Consider the following 12595-nt stretch of genomic DNA (forward strand, 5'->3'; position numbering starts at 1 on the left):
GCCAACTCTGAGTGCCGAGGTAAAAGGAGAACCACTACCAGTCCCTTTGCGATCACTTCCATAAGGTCATGGTTAAGCATGTCATATGCAGCATTCAAGTAACAGTAAGAGCAAAAGGTATACTTAGTTCATATTGTAAAATAGAATATTCATTGTAGGCTCATACATGTCAAAACATACAAGTTTAAGGGACATTTATTTTTCTGTTTTCCAATAAAATGAATTGTTTTTATTTATAAACTTCAATGAGCTGCATACACTGGATACAAATAAATGAAAATTATATATCCACATGAATTTTGAACTCTTTCTGTGGAACAGGTACCATATAATTATTTCTTGAGTGCAGGTTTTTTTTCGTTTTGAGTCCTAATGTAATTTAACCAAAAGACTGATCAATCAGGCGTTTGGTCTCATAGGTCTCCGCACTTGCACATACATGCAAACCTGCAAAGCTAGAAGGACTAGTCTCATTCTCTCAGTATGTTCACTTTATGTATTTAGATGAAGTTTAAAAGGTCACACAAAGCACTATCTGAAATTAAATGGTTACATATCATTATATTGTAGTACACAAATCTCAGTAAATTTAAATAAAAGCAAATATTATAAAATTCATATTCATATAACTATAAAATTGCTAATGAATGTAAGCATTTATATTTTTTTATTTTCCCTCAGTAAACAGCACTTTTATTGATTTACAAAAGTTTATAAAGGTTTTTGAAAATTTGTAAAATGATCAGTTAAATTTTAATAATGAAAGACAAAATATTGCAAATACATATTCATCTATATACATATCCTGGACTGCTTAATGTTGCCTATAAAAAAATATCCAGCCACTCTTGTACATCTACATAGTTGTCATTTCCCTGTCATATCATTTAGAAGCAAAATGCTATATACATACTGTATAAAGTAATATTTTCAAAAGTCTTAATACCCTTCATGGTTTGAAGAAAACTTAGATGCTTATCCAACAGCCTAGAAACTTGTACAAAATTTGTTTTATGTTTGCTATCAGTTCACAGCCAATTCAGGCAGCTCGATATTTTCTTCCAGGAAACTTGTGCATTTCAACATATTCTTCAATAGCATCAGGTTTACAGTTCCACAAATACAAGCACTATTCTACTATATTCTATATCCTTCATCATACATATTTCCACACCACCAAATGACATGGCTAATACTATAAAGTAGATATTGCTGTTACTTATAATAGAAGTAATGAAACTTATGATAAAGCAGCATGTGAAAACAAATCCTTCAAATAACATTTTCACAACAAAAAATGTTTATTTCAAACACCTGTTATGGTAATAAAATATTTTATTTGAATGAAATGTGCCCTTTCAGTTAATAAGATATTGTTTAAATTGAGCAGATCATGGAACTTCAAAACGTTTGGGCCTCTACTAAAATAGACATGGACAGCATCCGAGGGACAGGAAGACAAACAAATAACACATGAACTAAGAAAGCAACAGTACTAATGATGAATAAAAACAAGTACAGAAAACATAAAAGAAGAACCAAATAACAAGAACTGAGAGTAGCATGATAAAGATGAGCAGGGAAGGGTGTGAAAAAGGAATAGCAGGACACCCAGTAAGCAAGGAGTCACAGTAATCAAGCCTGGATAGAACAAATGCACAGAAAAGAGTGTTGGAAGTGCTCGTAGACAGAATGTGATGGATGGCGCTGCTCCTGCATAGCTCGTAGGGGTAAAGAAATAACTCCTATTTCTTGAACATTACACAGACTGCACAACCTCTCATATTTAAAAGTCATCTTAATTGTCCAAGTAGAAGTTTCCTTTTAACATCTACAGAAATTACAAACAACTTTGCTGAAGAAACACAGGGAATAGAAAAGTAGAGGGTATATCAAAACTATGCAGTTAATTTGAAAATAGCATATGGTCTAAAAGATTTTAAGAACTAAAGCCTGTCTTCTTGAAGAAGTATACAGTTTCAGCCATAAATACAAAATGTTGCAAATACTGTAATAAGTGACTTTGACCCATGATGATTATTCTAATTTTTTTTAACTGTTTACTGGAATGTCAGTGATAATCACTACATTTTTTGAAAAGAAAGTATGTGCCTACTATGTTTACCATGTTATAACTGGAAATGTGTACACTAGACTGTCCAAAATAAATCAAACTCTAACATTCCATTAACTATACTGTTTAATAATTTGAATAATACCATCCACATTCTTTGGTGCAAGTTATTATCTGTACCTATAGGTAAGTGGCACAAGTATGGAATGCAATCAAAAAATATGAAAATATAAATCACCTACAAAATGATTTTTAAAAATACAACATAAACTTTGTAGGAAATTTCAGGAGCAGCCATGTAACTTTATCTCAGAATTTGTCTTTGAATTTATTTGAACTTGATCAGATATTCTGGATATGCTTGCACATCACTGTAGACAGCAAAAATATTTGGTTCATTGACGTCATCAACTGTGCTGTCATAGTGTTTGCCATCTGTAGAAGGTATGGGTGGTGGCACCCGCATTTCTTTGGATCCTGCCACGTACTGACCAACAAGAACCCTGCACATGAAGATGTTGCGGGCCCCACTGCTGTCTGCCTTTGCATACTGATCTCTGCTGGAGTAGTCTGCTTTTGTGGCAAAGTAAACACCTTGTCCATAGGCGCAAACTGTTAAAAGAACCAAAATTTGCAAATACTGCTTTGGTCTTTTGTTAACTTACATGTCTCTGTGGTAAAATGCTTTTACAAAAGTAGTTTACTTTATCAGGTGCTTTGTGTTCCATTATGAAGATTACATGTATCATTTAATATCCAGTCACTTCATTAGCTAAAAAATCATCAGATAAGAACTGCAAAGTTGGGAACAGGGTTAGGCAACACTTCACCATAGCAGCACTGGCATTTCTTAATAAACTATTTACATCTGTTACATGTTCATATACAGACTGTAAGCTGTCATACACAACAGTCTTTAATAATAATCTGACATAAGAAAGTAAATAGTATGCCTTTAGCTGACATTGAAAAAATACTTTTATAATGTATAGGAATCAGCTGATGCAAATGCAAGAATATAATGATAATGTGAATTTATAATGTGCAGCATCACTACCATGATAGACTGCACTCTCTGTGCAGACCAATAATGATAAAATATGTTAGTAAAAACTTGCACATGACTGTTTCTTTTGTTATTCATCACTTTACTTTCAATAATAGGTATGTATGGGACATACATTTTAGATTACAGTAGCTTCTGTTGAAACCATGTTTGATGATGCCCTGTGCTGCCTCTTCATTGGTTCCATGCCATAAGTTCTCTTTTTCTGGTTTCTTGCATGTCTTCAGCATTTGCTGCCTCATGGCCATATACTGCTTGTACAGTGTTTTGTTCTGAACTCTTTCAATCTGAAATAGTAAATTAGTCATAAATATCATAAGATCACTTCTAGCCTCATGGATTACATTATCACATTCTTTGATGTTTACCTGTTAGAGTTACGTGATAATTAACCACAAGTATCTCCACCTCTCACTCTGTCCAAAGTGTCAACCATAGACAAACATGGCTTCTTGTCAAGTCTTTTATCCTTGCCATGACAATTATTTTTATTTGTCAACAAGTATATTGTATAGCTCAATACAAGCTCTGTACCACTATATTGTATAGCTCCATGCAAGTATATTGTATTTCTCTATACAAGAACCACAACTTTTAATAAAAATACAAGTACAGCATGCACCTTACAGATGTCAGAATTTTCCCGAAGCAGACTTCAAGATTTCATAAAAGGGCAGAATCGAAATTCTGCTGCACATGGACTACTGCAAAGTTTCCTAAAATAGATTGTTTCATATTTTTGTCTAACTTTTAAGATTATTTTGTATAATTAGGGCTCTGGTTACCCAGTATGCTAGCACCAAAAATTACAACTGACACTCTATCCACTCTACTGCTATTCACAATGTATTAGCCTGAAATAAAAAAAGGAAAATTCAATAGGAATTGAACTAGAATTCAAATTTGTACAGGAATCCTTCAGCACACTTCATGCTGACTTGTTGCCCTCTGAGGCAGACAGCATATATGCAGGCATGCAAGCCTTAAAATAACTTTTGTATTTACAATTTTATACAATTGTATAACCATATATACCTTCAGGATTTCTGTCATTTGGGTACATGTTTGTTTGAACAGCTCTGTTACACGTTCATAGTCTCTAGTGCCTGACTTAACAGGTACAACATCCAAATCAGCATTTCCCATCTTACTCCAAGTGTCAGGTAGTGGGGCATCCAACAACATATCTGCACAGACAAGTTATCATTTCTTAAATATTTTTATGTAAACAGTCCTATGAAAATTACTGGCCTTTTTAAGTAAACGCTTGGCACTTGTGGCAGAGCAAACTAATTCCACAAGTCTGCAGAAAATCAATGCTAAACACATTACCAAACTTCTTGTCCTGTCTGAAATAAGAAATTACATTGTGTCAGATTTGGAAGATCATCAGTTCCTTAGCCTTGACTGACCAAAGGGGCACCGGATGATATTACCATGAACAAACTTTCTCCGTTCTCTGAACACTAAAATGCTCTCTAGTTTAGAGAATTATATATAGTCCTAACTTTTTTCTAGAAGAAAGCACAATTTTGGAAACTACTGTAAAAATCATTAGTCTTTTATATTAAGGCCAAAAAAAAACTTGTTTATCAGCATTGCATAATGATCACATGCCAGGACAAGATGAACACAGAAACAAAAGTCTGATTAGCAAAGATGGTCATCAATTTATACATGGACTGCAATTAACTGAAGTTTGGTAGAGAGACTCCAAACAAATGAGAAATAGTCTTTCATTTTTCATAATCAGATGATTAATATTCTACATGAACTTTTTAAAAGACTTGCCTTGTATCAAATTTTTCCTCACAATTCTTAAAGGGTCACCTCATCTGCAACCATAGGATTCTCTGGCTTCTCTTCCATCTTGGTAAAATCAACAACATAAGCCTGGTTTTGGTCATCAAAGATGAATTCTTTATGCTTTCCATCCCTGAAAATAAATTAATATATTATAAATTAATTTGCTGGTTGGACATCTGTTTTGCTTTCCCACTAAAAGGGACATCTATCAATCAACAAAAATTACTTATATAGCACCATTCTCTAATGGCTCATGAGACTGCAAGAGCAGATAAAAATATACAGTGATAATAAAATTAGTGTAACAAGATTCTTCATTACATAAACAGTCAAGCACAGAGTGTCTAAGCTCTAAGTGTCACATCTTTTCAGCATGGAACAATAACATTCTAAACCTATGCATTCAGTTTGAAAAGAATTCCTTTAAGTATAAAAAAATAAAATGACTTTAATTCTAGGAATGACTTTTAAGATTTTGAACTGTCACAATCATTCTTTTAAATGCAAACTGGTCATCATGTAGAGAAAAAAATCTCTACAAACATGCTCATAAGTCATAATGATGGTTTCACCCGTCCTTTAATTATTTGTTTAACACTGTTTTTAAAAATTCAAATCAAACTTACTGCAATCCCATGTTTTAATATAGTAAACTTAGATACTGCAATCTTAAAGCAGCAACATAAATTATATGTCGTACATTAATAAGCAAACAAGACACAAAAAAATTCTTTAAAATTCTCATAAGTTTCTAATATTTAAATTACGATATGCTTCACAATTAATGTACTTCAGTTCTGAACATAGCTTAATTTGTTTTAACATAAAAATTAATTGGAAATCACTATCCTTTAAAGCAAAATATAGCAAATATATTTTACTGACCTGTATGCCCTTTCTATTCTGTAACTTGTTCGGACATCATATTCCAATAGCTCTTCATCTGCTTGGTAAACCTCAACAAAGTACCATCTAATCTGCTCAGAAAACAGCAACAAATATTGCAGACAATGAAAATTATTGTAAGTATTAAACGTAAGATCCTATCTAAGCTACATTTTAATAAATAAAACAGCATAAAGATCTTGATGGGAGGTAGTTCAGAGACAAAATTGGACATTCAAAAAAAGGTAGAAGTTAAAATTTTCACCTGCTTAGCCATTAGATGTGCTAGTTTGTCTTCTTGAATGCGATCCCCTGCCTGTTTCATTATAATGTTTACAGGTACACTGTCTACTTTTTCACGTAGTCCTTCTAGTTTAAGTCTTCCTAAGTCATAGTTGATTGTGAGATCAACAAGCGCTACCTTGCAACCATTGACAAGATCATTAATCTGCAAATGAAAACAAGATAAATGTGACCTCTTGCCATGGCCAAGTTGATATATAATAAGTAATAAACATATGTGATTTATGTAGCACATAATCATGCTCACAAAGTAGAATGCTCTCAGTGCTTGAGACAAGTAGGAGACACGGACAATATACCAATGAAAGAAGGAGAAACAACTATAAATACAAGTAATAAAACAAAGAGGAGTCAGGAAACAAATGGTAAGGATGGAGAGTGTTATAAACCTGAAAAGGAAGACAAGTAGGCAAACTAGTCAATTAGCTATAATCATAACTATTGATAGTTAATGTTGATTGGTGTAAGGTATAATGCTCATTAAACAAATGTGTTTCAGCACACATTTAAAGGACTCAATATTGGATAGATGGCGGATATGGAAGGGATGAGAGTTCCACTGTTTTGCAGCACAGTAGCTAAAAATCTAGTGACCATATGTGGTTCTTCTGGTGACAGGGATAGGCAGCATATGGTCGTCAAACGAAGAGAAGAAGAGTGTGGCTGAGATATAGGGGAAGTGAAGTTCAGAGAATTAGGGCAAAAGCCAGCAAAGAAATTAAAACAGCACAGTTTACACTGAATGCAAGAACGGATGAATAGCCAATGCAGAAAACAAAGGAGAGGAAAGACATAGTCCCATTTCCTAGCTCTAAGCAGCAGAATTCTGTAATTTCTGGAGTTCGTGAAGAAGGTATATAGTAGGATGGAAGACGTACAGCACGCACCCAAGAAGGGTGGAGGCTGGCGATGGGGGGGTGGGTGGTCGCTGGCCGGGTGGCAGTGCGCAGGAGCAGGGGTCAACAGGTCATGTCCACCACTGACGGGTCATTTCCGCCAAGATAGCACTGAGCACAACAACAGCGTTGGCTGTCTTATTCGGATTTTTGAACTTTGCGAATTGCGATACTGATCTAAGCATTTTTTATTTTTGCTAACCATCGTGGGCTCAGGCAATTCGTGAGCACGTGACACCGGGCGACGGGGTCGCTGGCAGGGGGACAGCCACGTGACGAGGAAAGAGCGGGAGAAAGCGGGAAGAGAGAGAGGTGAGCGGGTGGGCAGTGTTGTCTGGGACTTATTGGTGGTGAAAGAATGGAGACAGAACACGATACAAGGGTGCATGGGGCAAATCTTATTGTCCCTGCAAGAATGCCGAGAATTTCGGTTTTCAGTGGTGCGCATCAGCCAAAGGACAGTGAAGCTTCGTACGAACTGTGGAAGTTCGAAGTCAACTGTAGGGCGGACGCAGCGTATGACCGATGTCACGAGCCCACGAATTGCCTTCTCACAGTGCGCACTGAACAGTGTTGGCTGTCTAATTCGAATGTTTGAACTTTGCGAATTGCGATACTGACCACAATTGACAATATTGTTAAATTCAAGACATATTCTGTCCTAACACATGGTCAACACCTCATCTCGGACTCATGCTCGTCTCAAGCCCACAAATTGCCCTGTCTGCGCATGCGCACCTTGCGCCTTGGTGTCGACGTTGGACTCGACGTTGAAGCGAGGTATGCTCATGCTTAGAAACTATGGATCTTCTATTGTCGTTGAATGGATTAGCAGACATGTTCGTAGTATTTTTCTAGAGTAAAACAAATTATAAAGCGTGAGTTTAATGTGTTTAGCTTTTTCATGTTATTTTTATTTAAATTTGACTTATTACTCTTTAGCAGACGATCAAACACCCTCTCGCGCAAGGATATCAAACATAGTCCACTATCCACATCACTTGAAAGCTATAATAATTTTAACCTAAAAGTTTCATTTGTTTCTCAACTGTTAAATGTAACTTTGTAGTATTTTATTTCTTGTAAGGTTCAGTACATTCTCTTCGCGTGCCCCGCTTTCAACATCGAGTTTTGCTCAACGTTCTATCTTGCTACAGGTAACTGCACCGGCCTGGCAACGCTCTGGGGAGTACTTAAGCCAGCAGCAGACAATACCTTCACCGGCATCCGCAGGAGCAGTGAAGACAATTGTAGGCAGACTACAATATTGTTTAGGGCACTCGTGAACATGAACTATGTGTCGGACTGGCTTGTAGCAGCAGCCATCAAAGCCTGCATGTTAGAGAAGGACTAACGTTCAGTGCTACAAACTCTCGTCACATGTGTATATAATGTTTTTTTATTTTTTTTTATTTCTATCTTGTTTTCATGATTCACGGTAGTTTTAGTTGTATGTTATAGGGTAGCAGGTCTATCAGTTTGGTTTTTTTTTTTTTTTTACTTTTCATGGCTTAAAGCATGGGGTCAAATGCCGAGGAGGACATTTCTTTATTGGGGGTGGGGAGGTGTATATAGGATGGAAGACATCATGCACCCAAGGAGGGTGGTCGCGGACCGGGTGGCAGGGTCATTGGTCATCGTCGGGTTGCCTGCCTCTCATCTCTGCCATTTCTCGCTGTAACTGACACAGCTGCGCCTTCAAGCCGTCACTTCGTCCACTGATTGTGCCGCCTTCGTCGTAGCTGTCTATTTTCGCGGTTGGTGGTCCGATGTCCATTCAAACTGCTGCATGATTCGCCTTAGCTCATCCAAGTCGTTGATGGTATCGAATTTGTGGCTTAAGCCTTAAGCTTCAAGTCTCTTGGTTTCTCACTCGGAGGCTGGACTTCAGAGATGGAAGGTAGTTTGTTGTTAATCGCCCTTCAGCTTTTGCTGGCCAAGTTGAGTGTGCAGTATGTGTCAAAATAGAATGACTCTTCAGGTGAAATGTTGGTAATCATAACTGAGTGACAGGTGCCACCAATAGAATCCTGACAAAGACGTGTAAGCTTGCTATTTCTGTATGGAATTCTGGTCAGGCCATTGTTGATAGCATCATCCACCTCTCCCAAGACAAATAAGGACTTATTGATGGCTCCACTCTCCTTCAACCTGACACCACTGTTTCCAGTTCGCCTGTTGTCTTCAGAGCCAGCCGAGTCAATCAGGTAAATTTTGCCATGAAACACTTTGCTGTCTTTCCAGGTAATGAACCTTAAGCTGAACAATGCTGAGGCTGCGGCTGGAATGGTCATTTAACTTTGTGGTTGCCACTGTCCTGTTATGAGATGCTGGTCCAAACAACAATGAAGAACTCTATAACTACCAGTGAGCTTCTCTGTAAGTCCTGCCACAAATATGTTATGACTGCTGTCTTCTCCAATAGGCAGATCTGTCTCATTTGGGTTCAATAAGTCTTGGACCTTCTCATTGTAGATTTCCAATAATGAAAATGTGACCATGTGCTTTTCACAAGGTTTGCCTTGTGTGTGCAGGCTTTGGAAAAGGGTGTGGACAACTCTGGGTATCATGCCAGGGTCCTTCTCTGTGCCCAGCGTAGTGTAGGTTTTGCCTGCTCCATGTCCTTCTGAGTGCTTGTCTTGTCAAACAGAGGAGAACTCATGTTGCAGTGTCTCCTATATATTTCGGTGATTAAATATTTCCACTTTGCGGACAACTCTGAGTATCATGTCAGGGTCCTTCTCTGTGCCCAGCGTAGAGTAGATTTTGCCTGCTCCACTTGGTCCATATGCAAAAATGGAGATATTCTCACCATTGATGGCATGCTCCAGTAGGGGATGGATGGAAGAGTTGAATATGTCCTGCTGAGTGCTTGTCTTGTCAAACACAGAGGAGAACTCATACTGCAGTGTTTCCTTTATGTTTCGGTGATTAAATATTTCCACTTTGCTATCACTTGTTTCCACACAAACTTTAGCATCTCCTTTTCCCCACCCCACGGAGTTATAGGTGTTAGGTTTTGACGAGATAGGCAGGTAGGTTAGAATAGGTACGGTAGTTGTTTATGTAAATTATGTAAATAAATTTATGTCTTTGAACTCTAAATACCTGTGTGAGCGTGTTAGTGCCAACGGGTGCTAGTGTGTCATACATATGTCTCCGTCGTGCGAACGCATACTGCTAGTGCGAGTGAGGTCTGTGTATTGTCATTGTATGTAGTCGAGACACAGCAGCAGAGAAAGAACACGCTTGAAGGTCCGGCGGAATTGAAAAGACACTTTAATTAGTGTGAGAAAGTAAAGCAGGGTCTTTTGTGGACTCCAAGGTCGGCTGAGTTTGGGTGCGTGAAATGGATTGGTAAAAAAAGAACACAACGCGAGGCAGGTAAAAGACTAGACAACACACCCGACTAACGAGAGCTAGAATTTTTAGAGTGGAAAATTCTCCTTGGGAACTTCCGTCCTCTTCGAAGACCTGTAAGACCAAAGAGGAACGGACTGATTTGGCACTAAGCTAAGGTAGAGGGTGTTAGCGAGAGGGTCAGTCAGTCCGGCTACAGGTAACAAGAGGGTGATATTGGTGTTGCCTATCTTGACATACTTGGGTAGACTGATAAGCAATTAAAAAAAATTTTTCTTGTGCTTTCATAGCACTAATACTCTGTAAAACTAATTTGCTCTGAGCACTGTCTGGGGCGAGTACACATTTCTGGCTCTGGGAGGAAGAGGAAGGTCACCACTCTGCCACATGACAAAAGAGAAAGGAGGTAGACAAGTCAGGGGAAAAAGAAGGCTGTGTTATAGAGACTAGACACATTAAGAGAGAACAGGAATAAGCATTGTCCTGCCTACATGTGAAATCAGAGGTGTTTAGAAGATGAGTTGTTTGTGAATGGGTGGTGAGCTGCTATTTTGCCTCAAGGATACTATCAACAGTAAGGGGATTCAAATAGACTCAAGTAGAATTTACATTATCACCTACTCCATTACATGTGCACCACTGTCATCTCTATAATATAGAAGTTTTAACTGTGACCTAGAAAGGAATAAGGCAATTAAACAAGTGTCAGATAATTACTATTACTAAAAAAGTCAAGAAATTATCATCAACCTTGAGCTATGTGGTCTAGGGTGTAACCATTAAGAAGGACAAATTCACCATTAAATATACACCATCAGATCCACAGGTGAGTACACAATGAATGAAATTATGAATTATCCATCTTTCATAAATGGAGATGACATTAGCATAAGCAAACTGAAAATGACTGGACTGGTCTCATAACAATTTCCTCTTGTAGTTCTCCGAGTTGAAAACACTTAATGACTTTGCTGGGTACATAAATTATTTCATTATGCTTGTATTCACCAGAGTTTGTTAATAATGCTGCAAGAGTTAAAACCATTATATATTTTTCATTAATTCTTGCTTTTAACATATTTCAAGGTCATGTCCTAGAAACTTACGAAATCCTCTTGCCACCTCTCAAGGTCAGGCACATCAAACTGGCTAACAACAATTGTCTTTCGGTAGTGGTTCATAAGTTCTTCTTCAGCCTTATCCATTGTGACAGCATCCTGAGTAACAAACATCAGCTTCACTGTCTTTGCAGTCTCATTAAAAAATAACCCTGAAAGGAAAAAATAAATAAATAAAAATAATGGCAGCAATTTATCTTGCATTTCTAATTTCACAAAATCTTCTTCTCAGGAAAAATGAAAATGTAGGCTGGTATCCTCTTGAAATTCAATGAGGCTGCCTTCAGCATTCCATGGTGAGCTGGAATCCACAGGGATATAGCCACTACATTCTGGATACCTCAGAGCTTTTGCAAGAATTTATTTCTTGAAAGGGTCTCCAGAATAAACAACACAAAGATGACAACTTTTGGGTAGTCACTCTAAGGACTGTCTCATGAATGTTGCCTATAAGAGGGCCTGAACATCTCCAGTGTAGCTCAAGCAATACTTTATTTTATTGTTACAGAGGTGTCTGTCTATCCTTTTGGATGTGTACACGTCCTGCTCTTCCACTTGTTATGGTTTTTGTTTCTGACCCATCAGTAAACACATAGATCCAAGATTATGCCGAGATTCCTCTGATATAATGGCCAGTATCAGGTGCACTTTACAATGTCATCCTGGGGTCTACAGATGATGAAAGGAGAACTATTGTGAAGACCCTGAGATTTTTGTATTGTCCATTCTAGGGATGTAGATCAGAGGAAGCTCAGCAGGAGTGTTGATGAGGAATTGATTTTGGTTTGGGGCAACATGGCAAGTCTGTTGCTTTGTCAGGTTCGTCATGCAACATATTAGTGGGTGCTATGGGAGACATACAGCATTTCAAAGTTAATTCACAATCAGCATGGCTGATAAGCACCAACACCTAACTAGCATAATAGTCATTGTTTACAATGCAGAAAGATGTCAGAAGATTAAACAATCTTTAGGGTTGGTCTCCTAGCCAAAGAAGGTAAAAAAAAAAACCCATTAACTTACAGCGCTTAGTTCCCATGGCATCTGGATTTCTTTGTGAAATGTCTTCTTCATCTTCTGAAACAAA

The 12595-nt window shown here is 37.6% G+C and overlaps 2 protein-coding genes across 6 annotated transcripts in view; both read right to left on the reverse strand.

Annotated features, from left to right (window-relative positions):
* Positions 1 to 183: 183 nt before the first annotated feature.
* LOC112563487 overlaps positions 184 to 12595 on the reverse strand; it is a 28651-nt gene continuing 16239 nt past the window's right edge. For 4 of the 5 annotated variants that reach the window (XM_025237393.1, XM_025237396.1, XM_025237392.1 and 1 more), the window contains 8 exons: positions 12532 to 12585; positions 11497 to 11660; positions 6097 to 6279; positions 5832 to 5923; positions 4932 to 5076; positions 4176 to 4327; positions 3256 to 3427; positions 184 to 2686 (listed from right to left, as the gene is read on the reverse strand). In XM_025237393.1, coding sequence (XP_025093178.1) covers positions 4959 to 5076; positions 5832 to 5923; positions 6097 to 6279; positions 11497 to 11660; positions 12532 to 12585 — 611 coding nt within the window. In that variant the 3' untranslated portion in view covers positions 184 to 2686; positions 3256 to 3427; positions 4176 to 4327; positions 4932 to 4958. The remainder of the gene's footprint in view (positions 2687 to 3255; positions 3428 to 4175; positions 4328 to 4931; positions 5077 to 5831; positions 5924 to 6096; positions 6280 to 11496; positions 11661 to 12531; positions 12586 to 12595) is intronic. The other variant, XM_025237395.1, reaches the window with a different exon arrangement.
* On the reverse strand, positions 2403 to 4286 carry LOC112563947 (poly [ADP-ribose] polymerase 15-like). Its single transcript, XM_025238422.1, has 3 exons — positions 4176 to 4286; positions 3256 to 3427; positions 2403 to 2686 (listed from the first exon to the last, which is right to left on the reverse strand). The coding sequence occupies exons 1-3, from the start codon at positions 4284 to 4286 to the stop codon at positions 2403 to 2405; spliced, it is 567 nt and encodes a 188-aa protein (XP_025094207.1).

The sequence above is a fragment of the Pomacea canaliculata genome, linkage group LG5, assembly GCF_003073045.1.
Source record: "Pomacea canaliculata isolate SZHN2017 linkage group LG5, ASM307304v1, whole genome shotgun sequence".
NCBI classification, from domain to species: Eukaryota; Metazoa; Mollusca; class Gastropoda; order Architaenioglossa; family Ampullariidae; genus Pomacea; species Pomacea canaliculata.

Excerpts from the sequence above, each read along its gene's own strand:
- LOC112563947 (XM_025238422.1), bottom strand. The coding sequence starts at position 4,286 with ATGGGAAATGCTGATTTGGATGTTGTACCTGTTAAGTCAGGCACTAGA. Across the intron at positions 3,428-4,175 it reads AAATGACAGAAATCCTGAAG|ATTGAAAGAGTTCAGAACAA; the intron begins GTATATATGGTT and ends TTACTATTTCAG. Across the intron at positions 2,687-3,255 it reads AAGCTACTGTAATCTAAAAT|TTTGCGCCTATGGACAAGGT; the intron begins GTATGTCCCATA and ends TTCTTTTAACAG.